Here is a 14,972-nt window from a genome sequence, read left to right on the forward strand (position 1 = left end):
AAAATATAATAGGAGGGTGTTACGCAAAATGGAAATGAGTCTAGATTAATTCTCTCCATCATCAAGGGAAGTAAATAATTACCAGCATATTGATCGATGTTATTTAACACAATTAATCTGGGTTTTCTTTGTATTTTAAAGCTTTAAATACTTCCTAAACAATGGCTTCTGACATTGTCATTTATAAATGTGCATAAAAACCTTTGGCTTTTACAAAAAAGCAAACCGTTTTGTGTGTCAAACAAGCAGACCTTAAAATATGCTGGTCCGAGGTTGCAGCATCTGGTCTGCTCTCTTCTGTCTACCCCCCCTTCCAGTCCAAATGGCCTACATAAGAAGAAAGATCAAGTAAAGGGCTAAACAATACCACTGCATGCACAAAGGCAAACCTCACAGAAGACAGCACAGTAATGTAAGAGATGTTAGATGATTTGAACAGGATCACTGTATCGTCTGCTGACAAAGCCAGAATACAAGCATGGATGCTTTTGATCCACAGTCATGAATATGGATACTTATTCACCTCTTGGATTAACAGTTTATGCTCATCATTGGAGGTGATTACCTAGGTTTTACTACACCCCATCTGAACAAACCAATGTCTAGACCTTCACCATGAAGATATGTTAGTTTTTCTAGCAACCCCTATCTGGTGCAGGTACATTGCTGATAATAGCACTGTTTGTGCTATAAAACCAGGTACATATGCAGGCAGATTTATAAACTTCAAACATAGTAAAGGCTCAGCCAGCTTTGTTGGCATGTGCTATTCTAATCTTGCATATGAACACATATCGCTGCAATGAGTGTGTAACACACTGAGCTAACTTCTAAATGATTGTGGCATTCAATTTATCAATACGCATTTCAACTTTAGTTATTTCTCACGATCAACATAATTCCCACAGGAAGGAAAGAATGCTACAGAGTTGTGGCGTTAAAGTGTATATATCACAGTGAACACAGAAGGCACATGATGAATTGATCAAGGCAGATTGTACTTGTCAAAACAGACAGGCAATTGGTTTAGGACCTCAGCAGCATGCCATAAAATATCTTAACATGTACTATTTAAGTCTGGTGAACAACAAAATCTTACTTCTTTAGATCAGGCAGCCTGTTGGGGGACCCCACTCCAAAGTGGGGGCCCTCGGCAAGTGCCCCTTTTGCCCTCCCATAAAAACGTCTCCGCAGAGGTCAGGCAGCAGGAAGCAGCGTTGCAGCAAGCTTTACCCCTGGAGTGAGAGGCTCCCTGGTTTGTGTGTGGTGTCCCGGTTGCTGGCATGCAACGGTGAACACTAGGAACGAGGAAAGCTCCTTTCCTATCCGGCACGGGCTGCGGAAAATCAGAAGCAGCTTGCTGTGCAGCAGGCGGCTGAGAAAGCCGATCAAGTAGTGGCAGCTGATCCAACAGGTGCGTAATCGACCGCTCGTTACTGATATTGTAAATCTGAAACTTAAATAAGGAAGTTACATTGGCGTAATAGGAACTTTGTAGAAAGGCACGAAGATATAGGTTCCTATAAGTGCTATAAACCAACAAGTAAATAGGGAGCAATATTGCAGCAAGCTACTTACAACCACCATTGCCAAAGTAAAGATGGGGCAATACTGGAGCAAGCTATCCATAACCAACATTGCCAAACAAAGAGAGGGCAGTACCTCACAAGGCATTTATATCTCAGTGGCACAATAACAAGAGAACATAATTACAGAGAGATTGTAACCATTATTGCCAGAGAAGCAATTTTTAAGCTAGACATTAACAAGCATTGCCCAAGTAAAAGAGTGGCACGTGTAACAAAGAAACATTTTCAGCCGTTATTTAATGTGAAAGTGGGAAAACCGTGCAGGAGAGAAGTGTCAAGGAGGAGAGGGGCATACCCTGAATTACGAGTGGCAGATACAACAGTGGAACAAACCGCACCATTGTGTAACATGTTTTCCTAAAACGAGTTGTGAATTTTGAAGTTGATGAGTCAAAGACTTTTCCAAATGGTCTGAAGTCAACTTTATCACCAACTGCTTGTAGTAGTGTTAGGATCTTTTTTTGCCCTGGCAGGGGAGTATACCAGGATAGGAACTTTTAGTGGTAGTCCTTGCTGGTTAGTGAACCAAGAAGAAATCGTCGAAGTACTAGTTAAAGGTTGTGGAGAAGAAGCGGCCAGACGACTAGTGTTTCATGAAGCGTTGTGGAAACAACCTGACAAAACATTGTTATTGATATAGAAGAATTGTGAAAGTTTCTTAAGAAGTAGTAGTTGTGTTGAACTCTTTGCTTTAAGCGTAGAGATAAAGAGTTGTTGTCTAGTTGAACTGTTGGTTAAAATCCAAGTGAAAGACTTTCAGAGCAAGAATTACTTTATTAACAGAACTCGGTTACAGAACTTTCTTATTCCAACTTTTGATTGAAAATCCTGCTTTGAATCTGGAGAAGGGGATCCAACCCAGGTTACAGTTATTAGGTTTATGTTGATCGTAACTGTTATTTCTGTTATATGTGAATTTCCATATATTCTCTTTATGAGTTTGATGTAGGTATACGAGTGAGGGACATATTCCTTTTGTTAGTGTTTCCTTTAGTTTATTTTGGCAGGGAAATCCTATTTAGGTTACGGATAGTTTTATTTTGAGTTAATAAAATGGCTTCTTGTGAAAAATCTTTACTTACTATGTTGTCCGCCTCTCATTTCTGACCCCTCACAGTACGAAGCATACCAAGAACTGCTATAATTCTTATACATATAGAAATACTGGGATGAGGAGGCTGAATGGAGCAGTGAGGATCAACAAGAACGAAAAACACAAAACATGCTGTAGTGGTTGCAAGCGTGTAATAGGGGCTGAGATATTTTAAACCCTTGCCCAGCAAAGTGAAAACAAAAGCTGCTTCGGGAATTGTCACCCTCTCAGTGCTGACTGAGGAACAGCTGAGCCAAGAAGTCTGTTGAGACAAACGGTTTAGGGAGAAGACTGAGGACTGCAAGAGCCAGCTTACCGTGTAGGGACCATGGGAGGAAGGAGAGAAGACACTTCCTCATGGCCCCTGGAACCTGGGAGCAGCCTTGACACCGCCTGAAGACGGAAAGAGGCTCATGAGGCAAGCGGGTGCTGCGAAGGACGTGGAAGCCGCCTGATGAAGCCATTGAACCTGTGAGGTGGAGACAAGACACTACGCTGCTTTCCGATTACCGCAGCGGATCAAAAAACACCACGAGAAGCCGGAGAGTGCTACAGGGGGCAACTGGGACACTGTGGCACTTTGGGCAATGGTGCCAAAGAAGGATAAAGGAAACTGGAATCAATGAGAGGGAATACGAGACCTGATATTATCAGGAAAAGACTAATAGAATAAATGTGAGAAATATACAAGTTTGAAAATGTAAAGTGAACCACATGAGAAGCCCTGGCAGGAGAGTATACTAGGCACAGTCCAATTTGCAAGGGTGAAAAGTCATAGCAGGAGGGTATACCAGGCACAGACAAGTTTACAATTGTGTAAAGCAAATCGCATGAAAAGTCCTGGCAAGAGAGTATACCAGCCACAGTCAAGTTTGCAAGTGTATAACGCAGATCACATAAGGAAGACCTGGCAGAAGACTACGTCGGGCAAACTCAAGTTTATGAGAAAGGTCACGTTAAGGTGAAAAGAAACCTTGCACAGGTAGAAGTTGAGACTTATGCCCAAGTTGCTTTGTGTACAAAGTGTTTGGTTTGTTGACAAAACAACACCATGGGATGTTGATGCTCTTAGGAGTTTGAAGTATCTTGAAGAGAAACCAAGGGAAGGGAGACATTCCCAGGAATTGTAAACACGATTTAAGTGGCTTACACATTAACTGAACTGGTTAAAGTCCTGGCAGGGAACTATACCAGGCAAAGTCAAATCTATAAAGTAAATGGGAAACATCAAAAGATAGGAGTAATCTTCCCGAGTTGTACGACATTCATTTATACTGTTGAGCATTGCTTTGCTGGAAAGAAACCTGGGGAATGGCGACATTCCTAGGAACTGTGAACACCATCACAGTGGGAGCCATTTTGTTGGAGTTATCCCTTTGTTGAACTTGAACATTTGTGCACATTTCAAGGCTTCGCACCTTAGTTACTTTTAAAATGTGAGGGCTAAGATAGGAATCTAGACACAGGACATCTTATTTCTGGTTATCTTGACAGTGGACAGACCCTTAGTTTTGGGTGAGGTAGGGAAATACCTCTTAGAATAGGGATAGTGAGCCTTTTTCTGTATTTTGAATAAATGTTTATAGTGAAACTGTGAACTCTCTGTCTGGGTCTCATTCCTGGCTCCTCACAGTTCCCTCTGCATGTTGTTCCCTTTCTATGTTCTATTAAACTACCCTTTCACCAATTGCCTCAACCTCATCCATACAAGCATTACTACTTTGGAAAGACACCCTTCCTATGGATATACTCTGATCTCTGTAATGTTTCCTACAAACAGTATTTCTAGTCAAACTGTCTGCCAGACTATCACATAAATACAAATTAAAAAAGCTGTCATTTTTCTCCTATAACCCTGCTGTCCTGCAAACCATTACTCCAATCACTAGCTTGCTATGTATAGGCAAGGTCATGGAGAAAATATGGACAAAACTGCAGGAATACAGTGATTCTCGCAACTTGTTACACGAGCTGCAGTAAGGCTTCTGCCCAACCAAATCAACCTTCCTGTTCATGCAGGAACAAGCCTTTGCCACACTTGGTGAAATCACATCTGGAATGTTTACCTTACTAGACTATATACCCTGCTGTTGACACTGCCAACCCTCATGCTGCTAAATCGGCTTGAATCTGTTGTGAGCTTCAAATATGCGCACTGAAATGGGATTTCCTCCTTCCTGCAAAAGAGTACCACAAATGAAATCTGAAAACATCCTATCCAAGGCATCTCCAAGCATCTTCAGCATTGCCCAAGTCTCCATCCTGCATCCCTGGTGTTTTAACATCTATATGACACTACTCACTGACCTTACCTCTTGCTTTCAAACAAAATGTAAACTCAACATTTAAGGCATTTCCACCTGCCTCTTGTGCATCCAAGACTGGGTGACTGACGATAGTCTTTCTCAGTGCTGTAAAATCGGAAGTCTTGTTGAAATGCCCTTAACAGTTCCTTTCTCTTGGCCACCTACCATATTCCTATTGGCAAACAACCTGGGCATCATCTTTGACAACGTCCTCTCATTCTTAAAATAAATCCAGGCACTAATCACCAGATATTACCAACTCGACTTGCGCAAGCCAATTCTGCCTTTCCTTAACTTATCAAACAACCTGCAAGTCACCAAAGCCACGGTTCTAGCCTGAAATGGGCTTTGTTTGGGAGTCCCCAAAAAACGAGTCATATCAGACATATACTGAATACGGATAACCTGATGATCCTGGGTTTGAAATAGACCGTTTCACCGGGACTCAAAAAGCCCTCCACTTACTCCCCCTAAGCCCTACCAGAGAAGACTGTCAAAGCCTTTCTTTACACATTGTGTCTTCTGGGAAGAAAGATGAACCAAAGTCCTCCCACAAAAATTTAAATACCTATCGGCAAGAAACCTTGTGATGGCCTGCACAATTAATATCACTTCCACTATTTTCAAGAAGAGGAGGTTTGTAGGAAGAACCTTTTCTCAAATTGGGGAAGACCTCTGAAATGACATTCTCCTCCACCTGCAGGGTGAAGAAAATCACCTCGGGTTCAGAAAACCCATGAGTTTTCCTTTTCTAACAGGCCCTCACCAGCTTCTTCAGTTGTACCACATATGTGGCAGCGTTATTTCATCACTCTTTGTCTGGACACTTGGCACCTCAGTTGATGGCAACACCTTGCTCTATTCCACTTTTCCCCAACCCTAAAGGATTGTGAATAATCATGTTATCCCTTCTTCCCCTTTTCCGGCATACCACGTTTGTCTGCTCCACTGGGGCTCCAGGAATCAGTCTGCCGCTGTGGTCTTACAAATCAGTATTTAACAGAGGGAGGCTGTGTATACACGTTCTGCGATTAAGCTTCTGTAGGTATGCATTCAAGCAGACTTTGCTCCTGGGTTTATGTGCAATCTCTTTGGTCACCCCAAAAAATCAGACGACCCAATGGGTTCCATGTGAAAGAATCAACAGTCTTTCCCTTTATCTGGCTGTGCATTCATCAGCACAAGGATATGCCACTTTCTCCATGTACCCTAACCTTATTTTTGGCAGGAGGGATCCCACGACTAGCTCACTACTTACCATAAACCTGCTCTCCGTGCAGCCAATTATAGCTAGCTGCAGCAGCTTATAAAAATTCTATGGCCTTGCTGCCAAATATGCTGGTCCTCCGTGGCCCCACTTTTTGCATGGCTCTTTCCCGAATTGATGCCGTAATGTGTTGTGCTGGCTATGGCCCCAATTCTGCATGCTCCGTGCCTTGCCCTTCACTCCTTCCCCCCACACAATTGTCCATTTGTAGCACCTGAACATTTTTACAGTGCATTTTTTTTTCTTGCCGTAATCTTTTCTGTCCCCTGCCTGGTTTCCGCGGTCACTTTTATTTTCACGCTGCCTATGCCAGTTAAAAAGGTTTTCCGACGTGTCCCTCGTGCAGGCATTATTCTACGTGGCTTTTACTTTGATGTTCTCTCGCTAGGTGTGCTTGAGCCAAGAGTGTAAGGCTGGGAAAGATTGCTTCATCGTCCTCTGCCGAGCCACTTCAGCCAAATCATTTATGAAAAAGGTCTCAAGCTGGTAAAGTAATTCCTTTGTAGTTTCACAACAGCCAGGTGACCTCTTTTTGGGGTTTCCGGTACAGGGTTGGCCCTAGCGCTATCGTGACTCTCCCAGTGTATCCCCATGGGAGCTAAACGGTATATCGAAGTAACATCTGAGGTTCCCTGCTAAAGTTAGTGGGGCTAAAGTTACCAGGGAACATGTCCTGTGCTACGCAGGGTTCTGGCACAGCCAAGCCTCCCCTTTCAGGGTATAAAAAGAGTGCCGGCCACACTGAGGTTCTGCTCTGGGTCTAAATCCACTTGGGCATGAACCAAAGCCCACACAAGTTTCAACCGGCACCGCTGACACTGCTTTCCGTACACACAATGCAGTGTTGTTGTGCTGTAGCAACAGGGCGGCACAAAGTTGTGGAACTTTGCAAGCCCTGGGGATTTGGGAATGTGCTATTCAATTTCCTAAAGGCAAAATGATCTGATCTACTGGGGACGAGATCTTGTGTGCCATCCCCCATCCAGCTCCCATATCTCCCCAACCTCTTTTTCCAGGCGGGTCAGATCCTACATATCCCCCAATAATCGCTGAGCATGGCTCCTAAGTTCAGATTCTTATGACATCTTGGCCGCTCGTATGAAAACATGCATCTCATTCAGGAAGCATTCTAGAAGGTCTCAATAAAGGTGTAAGTGGCTTAGGTTCTGCCACTGGAGCCTAGACTGAATGAAGAATCCCGTCAGCCTTTCTTGAAGATGTACTGTCTTATAATTAGCGGCCTCTGTCATTAAATACCTGGCAGTGCTTGGTGCATCCTTGAATTCAGACAATCGTTCTCCATTGCGAAACTAGTGGTCACACTTCACTAAGTTGTTAGGCCATTGATACCCTCCAGTTATAACGCCTCACAACATTTGGAACGTAAATGTAGTCCTGATGGTGACTTGTCATAAGTCATTTGAACCAATGCCTACTGTTGATATTAACTATTCCTGAAAGGTGGCATTCATGATTGCCATTACCTCAGTGAACTCTAGGTCTTGTTGGCAGAGGAGCTGCCCATCTTTTTTCACCATGACAAAGTGGTTCTACATCCCACTTGTCATTTCTGGGAAAGTGTTATCTGAATTCTGCATTAATCGGAGGATATCCTCAATAGTTTTTTTTTTTTAGTCCCCTTTCCTCCACATGCACACCCACCTACCCCTCTAAAACATGGTTAGCTGTCAGTCATACTATCAGTCATGCACCAAACTCTGCCGTTGTAAAAGGACTGAAGGGCGAGGCCTGGGCGGGACATGGGGAGGCGGGACTAAGGCCACGCCTGCTTGGCCCTCGTGTAAAAATCAAAGGACAAAACTTCTTTGGCTGCTACAAAAAGCGTTCTGGTCCCATGCCATAGAAGAGAATGTCTCAAAAGTATGTAGGCAAGGAGACTCTGGACTAGGTAACTGTAGTCAATGAGTAACATTTCCCTTTTGCCACCATGGAAGCGTGTTTTGTGCAAATTGGAAAATGTTTGGGTGCAATTCCTTCAATTTTTTTATGTTCCACTTTGGCAGGAAAAATCATTTCTGCAGTCCGGTCTCTCAGATTGGCCAATGGCCTTGTATAGAGCACAGACCACCATGCTTGCTCTAACTTCACAGTTCCGCTCACCCCCATGTTTTGCTAAGAGTGCAGTAAAAGTATTAATGTGGTGAAAGATATCCTATTGTGTCTGCTGTAGCTTTTCTCATTTATTTTTACATTTATGAAGCGCACAAAAACCCCTGGGCATCAAGGCGCTGTTACAACCATGTACACACACGGAGAGTCATGAGGGAAGCAAAACATGGTCAGGAGTCTGTTGGCTGCTTAGGTGAACAGCCATGTTTCCAATGCACTTCAGAAGACCCAGTAGTATTCAACTTTTATGTGTGGTGGGAGAGAGTTCCATTGATTGGCTGCCACAGAGGGGAAGCTCGTCCCCCCACTTTTGACACGTTTGAACATAGATTGGACGAGCTGATGAGCATATCTTACTGGTCTGGAAGGTTGGGCTTACATGAATCTTTCAGACAGGTAGGGTGGAACAGCGTTGGGCAGGCATCTGTGTGTGATGGATAACATTTTAAAGATTATTCTTTCCTTGATCGGCAGCCAGTGGACTTTTCTTCAAGCCTCTGAGATGTGCTTGTTTCTGGTGATGGTAACTGGAGCTCGGATGGCATTATTCAGAATACCTGGAGTCTTGATGTTGCGTGAAGAGTTACCAGCAAAGAGAGCCTTACAGTAATCTAACCTAGATCCAATGGTGGCTCTGGCAATGGCGAGGCAGCTATTTTGGGATAAGAAAGGTCTGCAGGCATTAATCGGTTTGCTTGTGTTTGCGGCAGAAGACGCAATGGGATTAGCCTGGCGTGTCAGGGAGAGATTCGGATCAAGGTAGGCGCCCAGTGTCTTCACTGTCGGGGAGACAGGAATTTGAAGGCCATCAATGTTGAAGTTGGAATATTCTGGGCTTAGTTTCATGATTTGAGCTGTTGGCCCTACTATCAGGATCTGTCTTATCATTCAGACAAAAAGGCAATTTGTTGCCATCCATGCTTGGATGTTTAAGTAAATAGTGTTTAGCGAGCGTGAGTATTCATGGAAGTTGACGGATAGAAGAATTTGTGTATCAGCATACATTGTGTATCAGAGTGGTTTGGTGAATGTTGTAGAGTGTCGGGGAAACACAAGAACCTTGGGACACTCCACATGAGATGGGTGCAGGTGGGGCACAGGCTGATTCAGAGAAGGCTCTGATTGATCTGCCAGCCAGGAAGAATGCTACCCAAGACGTGGCTTCTGGCGAGAAGTTTGCAGCAGAGGTGAGGTGGTGACATAGAAATGTGTGGTTGACTATATCAAAGGCGTCGGAGATCCAGTAGGAGCAGGAGGACAGGCTTACCCTCTTCTCAGATTGCGCAAAGTTGGTTCTTTAGGTCCAACAGGGCAGATTTGGTTCTGTCTCCTGGCCGGAAGCCCGACTGGTGTATTCCCAAGATCTGGTGGATTTCCAGATAGTGCTGGATTTGAGTATAGGCCGGCCTGTCTCAGATTTTCAGCAGGAAGGGGACTGTCAAGACGGGCGGTAGTTGCTTGAACGGCCGGTTCAAGCGTGGGTTTTTTGATCAGTGGGAGAACCCAGGCTTTCTTCAAGCTTGTGAGGACTAGGCAAGACGAGAAGGTAGCATTGATAACACTTGTGATAAAGGGGATTAGGGCTTCTGAACAGTCCTTAATGATATGGCCAGAACAAGTGTCACCTTAACACTTGGATGGTTCCAAGCTTTTGAGTATGGTGGCAACATTGTGGAAGTTAAATGCAGTGGGTTTTCGGGGGGTTGGGCAGATAGGAATAGGTGATGAGGAATTTTTAATCAATTAATGTTTTGCCTGAATTTTCTTTTGTAGGGAGTCTACTTTGTCGAGCAAGGCCTTCTTAATGTTTGCACACCAGGTTTCGTCTTTGGTGTTTGATTTGGCGTTGGTACCTCTGTTGTTGTAAGATGTCGTTTTTGCCTCGGAGATAGCTTGTTTGTAAAGCCTGGAGATTGATTTAAACAATGACTTGTAGGCATCTGTTAGGGACTTTTTCCAGGTAGGTTCTGCCTGGCATTTCTTTGCTCTAAGCCCTTGGAGGTTGCTAGTGAACCAGGTATTGAAATGACACACAGGTTTAGACTTAACAAGGTGCTAATGGAGCGACGGTATCTACTGCTGATGTCCGGGTCTTCAGGTAGAGGTCTGCATCCAGGTTCTTTGCGAGGTAGTGGAAGTGATTCGATTGGAATCCCGTCAGCAGTGGAGTGATGCTGTCTTTCGTTAGTTTGTGAAAGCTGCGAGCCCAGCTGGGCGGCAAGGTGTTATGGGCATGTGTGATGGGCAGGGGGAGATGGGAGAGTAAAGGTCGGAACATAGTTGTCAGACCAGGGGCATGGGGTGATAGAATTGATTGCTACCTTACAGTTAAGGTCAGCTAACCAGTTAAGGGTAAGGCCTTTCACATGGGTGGGGGCCTTAATGCAGTGAACAAAGCTTAGGGCGCTGAGCGAGTTGGACAAGGATGCGTCATTGTGGTCAGTGGGGTCGTTCACGCCCAGGTTAAGGTCCTCTAGGAGGATCATTTTGGAGGTAAGGGTGTGTAGGAGGTCTTCCTCACAGGTTGTAGGGGGACCAGGTAGACGATGGACAACAATGAGACAGACACTGTTGGTGAGGTGGTGAGTTTGACTGATAGCATATTGCAGTGCTCTTCCATGTTCATAGTGCATTGCATGATTGTCACTGAGTTTTCGTAGATCAGTGCAACTCCACCTCCTCTGCCGTCACGTCTGTCTGATCTGAAGATTGTAAACCCTGGTTGGATTGCTGAGGACAGGGCTGGGCCTTGGGCAGCACGTAGCCATGATTCAGTGATGGCTAGAAGATCAAGGTCAAGAGTGGTGATAAGGTCATTGATGTCTGGCGAGTGAGCTGGGATGGATCTGTTAATCAGGGCACCCTTGATGGGTAATTTGGGCAGTTTGATGTCACTGTGTGGTGGAGGTGGTAATGGATTCTACGGGTTTGCTGTAAGTTGGTTAATCATTGTGTCGAGTGTAGTGTGGAGTTTGATTTGTACAAGGTGCAGAAGGCCTTCTTTGGCAGAGGGAGACAGTTATACTTCTTGTTTGGGAAGTTGGTGGTTCGATCTGCCAGCCTGGTTTTTATTATTCCAAATTGTGAGGGTATGTTTGGTGGGGGGGCGGGTGCAACAATGTGAGTGCCATAGAAGCAGGTAGAAGACTAGAGACAGTGAGGTGAAAGTTTGGAACTAGAACCAGACAAGTCGGGAAAGACATTGCAACAGAGAGCAATCCTTCAATCATGCTGATTTGTCGTCTGCTCCGTTTCCTTTTATGCACAGATTGTAAAAGTGTGTTATACTCAGTATAATATAGAACATAATGCAGAACTATAATATGTATGTCATTGTTGCTTCTTTCTTGCAGGGCTGATCCATTGTCAAATATGGTTTTATCCTTCACTTGCAAAGAGGATGCCATTGCCTTTGCAGAAAAAAATGGTAGGCAAGTGTTTAAGATGTGCGGTCTTAAAGCAATATTGTTTTTAAGGTTTGAATTCTTTGTATTTGCATACAATTTCGATTGATTTATTGAATATTGAATGAGTATTATGATTTTTATTTATATTCAGATCTCTTTATTAACAGTTTGAGAACCAACATGTCACATACATCTGTGTTTCCGCTTATTAATAATCAGATTAACATTTGATTCTGAAGTAAGACAATACAAGAGAAAAAACACAAAGAAAAATACAAACATGGATGAAAAAATAGACAAACCCTGCATATTAACAGGATGGCGTGTGCGCGGGGTATAACAAGCAGGAAGGCCATGGTGTCTCCCACTCCAGGATGACTATCCCTCCGGATCTCAGGTGGGCGCCAGTAGGACAAGGGCCATTAATGGCCAATGTATATACAGTCGCCTTATGTTCATGCATTGTTAAACCCTCTCGGCTCACTTTTACACTTTAAGACAACACTCCAACAACTGCAAGGATCATAACTGCGAGGGGCACATGTAATCTTTGTTAACTTTAAAGTATTCAAAAAAACAGGCCACTTTGTGAAGAAGGCTGCCCGTCTGTTGTGCACACTATAGATAACCTTCTCCTGTATCAGAAGTGACTAGATACGCAGCCACCAATCGTCAATCATAAGGATTTTATCAGACTTCCAAAATGCTGCTATAGCAGAGCATGCTATCAACAGCATGGACAAGATCATAGACCATGGCCTACGTTGGCACCCAACCCTGTGTTTGTCCCAAAGACCCAGTAGACGGACAGCAGTGTCCACAGACAGAGCTGAGACAGTAATCCTATTGAATAGGCCAACCAGACCAGCCCAAAATCGATTCAACTTTGGGCAGTGCCACCAAATGTCCATATACCTGCCTGTACCCCCACAAACCCTACAGCATAGACCACTATTCCCAGATCCCATGTGTTTCGTACGGTCAGAAGTAGTATCGGCTCTGGATAAAAAACAATATCCTCTCTCGAAGTACTGGATACTAGGGGTAGTCTTATGTAACCCTCTTAAAAGTTTGACCCATTCATTGACCGGTAGGGACTTACCTAAATCTCTTTGCCACACTAGTGCAAACGCTGACAGGCCTTCATTCAGGCCGGAGTTCAAACAGGCCGGAGTTCAAACAGGCATACAACTGCATCACTATACTGCCAGTACCATCGGTAGAGAAATTCACGCTCTCAAAACCTGTCAGCTTTTGGATTTGGGGGGTGCTGGACCCAGTGTCTTAATGCCAGTAGTGGTGTCGCTCGCATTCATCTAAGCCAAAGGTCTCCTTACAAGACACAAAGGCCCTAACCTGCCCCTGACCAAAAAGATGGCCACTAATTCACACCATCCCCGCCTCCACTGATCGAAACCTTTTCCAACATATGATGGCTGAAAATTGAAGTTGAAGTGCACTGTAGTCATCGGGGAGGTGAGGGATGGGAGGCCCAATCTAGCACAGAGACTGTCCCAAATCTGCAGAGTAAGCTTTGTGACAGGGTACTCAGGAATGCTTAAGGGTCTATCTTTCTTCAGGGGCCAGGGCATGTATCTAAAGGTCTGCCAGCCACCTCCTCTTCCAACTGCTTCCACCCCTACTCGAGTATGGATGAATCCTCCCTGTCAGGACTCTACTTTGCCGCTTCATAATACCTTTTAAGATTATGCAGCGCTAATCCCCCTTTTTCCTTGCACCTGTACAAGGTCGAGCTTGATACTCTGTGCATAGCGTGTTGCCATATAAAAGCTAAAATCTCCTGTTTTTTAATAGCTGGGTGTGGGACGTGCACCGTTGGAGCCTGAACAGCATACAGTAATCTGGACATCTTCATTTTAACCGAGGGCACCTCACCACACCAGGATATAGTGTGTGTGCACCATGATCGAAGATTTGCCTGATACTGAGAAGAATGGTGTCTTGTCGAATTAGTACACAGATATTTAATGCTACTTCCGGCCCATCTAAAGGGCATAGTATCACTGAGGCGGGTTACAGTGTTATGGTTCATGTTGACATTCAAGGTCACACATTTCTCTAGGTTGATCTTAAACACCAAGGCATCTTCAAACAGAAGACTGAGAAGTTCCGGAACAGAAGAGTCAGATTTAGTTAAGGTCAAAATAATAGTCAGCCAAGAGGGCGAGCTTATGCATCGTACCCCCATAACACACTCCCTGGATGGATTCGCTCATTCTGATTTTCGTGGAGAGAGGCTCCACCACTAAGCCGAACAATAATGGAGAGCTGGTACAGACCTGCCTGGTGCCTCTAGAAATTTGGAAGCCCCGCAATAGCCATTGATCGAGACCCTAGCTGCGAGGAGCAATTGGAGTGCAAACACCCCTCTGATGAAATTATCTCCCAGATTCACACTGTCCGTCACCGACCTGAGGAATGGCCACTCAACACGGTTGAAGGCCTTCTCTGCGTCAAGCGATAGGACTGTAGTGGGGGTATGGGTTGTGTGAGCAATATCGATCAGGCCGACTACCTTACTCGCATTGTCCGCTCCTTGGTGTCCCATAACAAATCTCTCCCCCCCCCCCCCCCCCTGCTCCGGTCTCACCAGACCCAGTAGCACTGGCTTGCGGTAACATGCAACCATCTATGAACCCTTCAGTTTGAGTGAGACAAGGATGTTCTGTTGCATACAGGTCCTCGTAGTACTTAACAAAGGCTTGAAGCTTCCCTTTCATCGTGTGCATCATATCCCCCATCTCATTGTAGCTGAATAATCTGTCCATCTCTACCCTTCTTATGTTTCCAAGCTAATATTCAACCTGCTTTATTGCCGCTTTCAAAGTAGCATTGCTTTGTCTTCAGCAGCGAAAGCTTGGCTCTAGAGGCATCCAACATATTGATTTGAGAGCGTATGCTTTGGGGCCCGAAACACGCACTGTGTGCCCTTAGCTTTATACACCCTCTCCTTTTCCCTCAGATCTTCTGTTCAGAGAGTCTGCTCTCCTCTACGTTTATTGGCTACCACATCTTTAGAAACTAAAATGCCCCTTATGTAGGTCTTAAAGGCATTCCATCAAGTAGTCTCGGCTACTAGCCCTGGTGGATTGTTCTCAAAGAATGCATCAATCTCCTTTCCTATGTCTTTACGAGTGACTGGATCAATAATGAGGGTTA

General features: G+C 44.6%; 1 protein-coding gene across 1 annotated transcript in view; it reads left to right on the top strand.

Moving 5' to 3' along the window:
• NDUFS4 (NADH:ubiquinone oxidoreductase subunit S4) overlaps positions 1 to 14,972 on the top strand; it is an 807,100-nt gene that overhangs the window by 614,289 nt on the left and 177,839 nt on the right. Inside the window, exon 4 of the mRNA XM_069627264.1 lies at positions 11,739 to 11,812. Coding sequence (XP_069483365.1) covers positions 11,739 to 11,812 — 74 coding nt within the window. The remainder of the gene's footprint in view (positions 1 to 11,738; positions 11,813 to 14,972) is intronic.

This window comes from Ambystoma mexicanum, chromosome 6p (assembly GCF_040938575.1).
Source record: "Ambystoma mexicanum isolate Mex_15411 chromosome 6p, UKY_AmexF1_1, whole genome shotgun sequence".
In the NCBI taxonomy this organism is placed as follows: Eukaryota; Metazoa; Chordata; class Amphibia; order Caudata; family Ambystomatidae; genus Ambystoma; species Ambystoma mexicanum.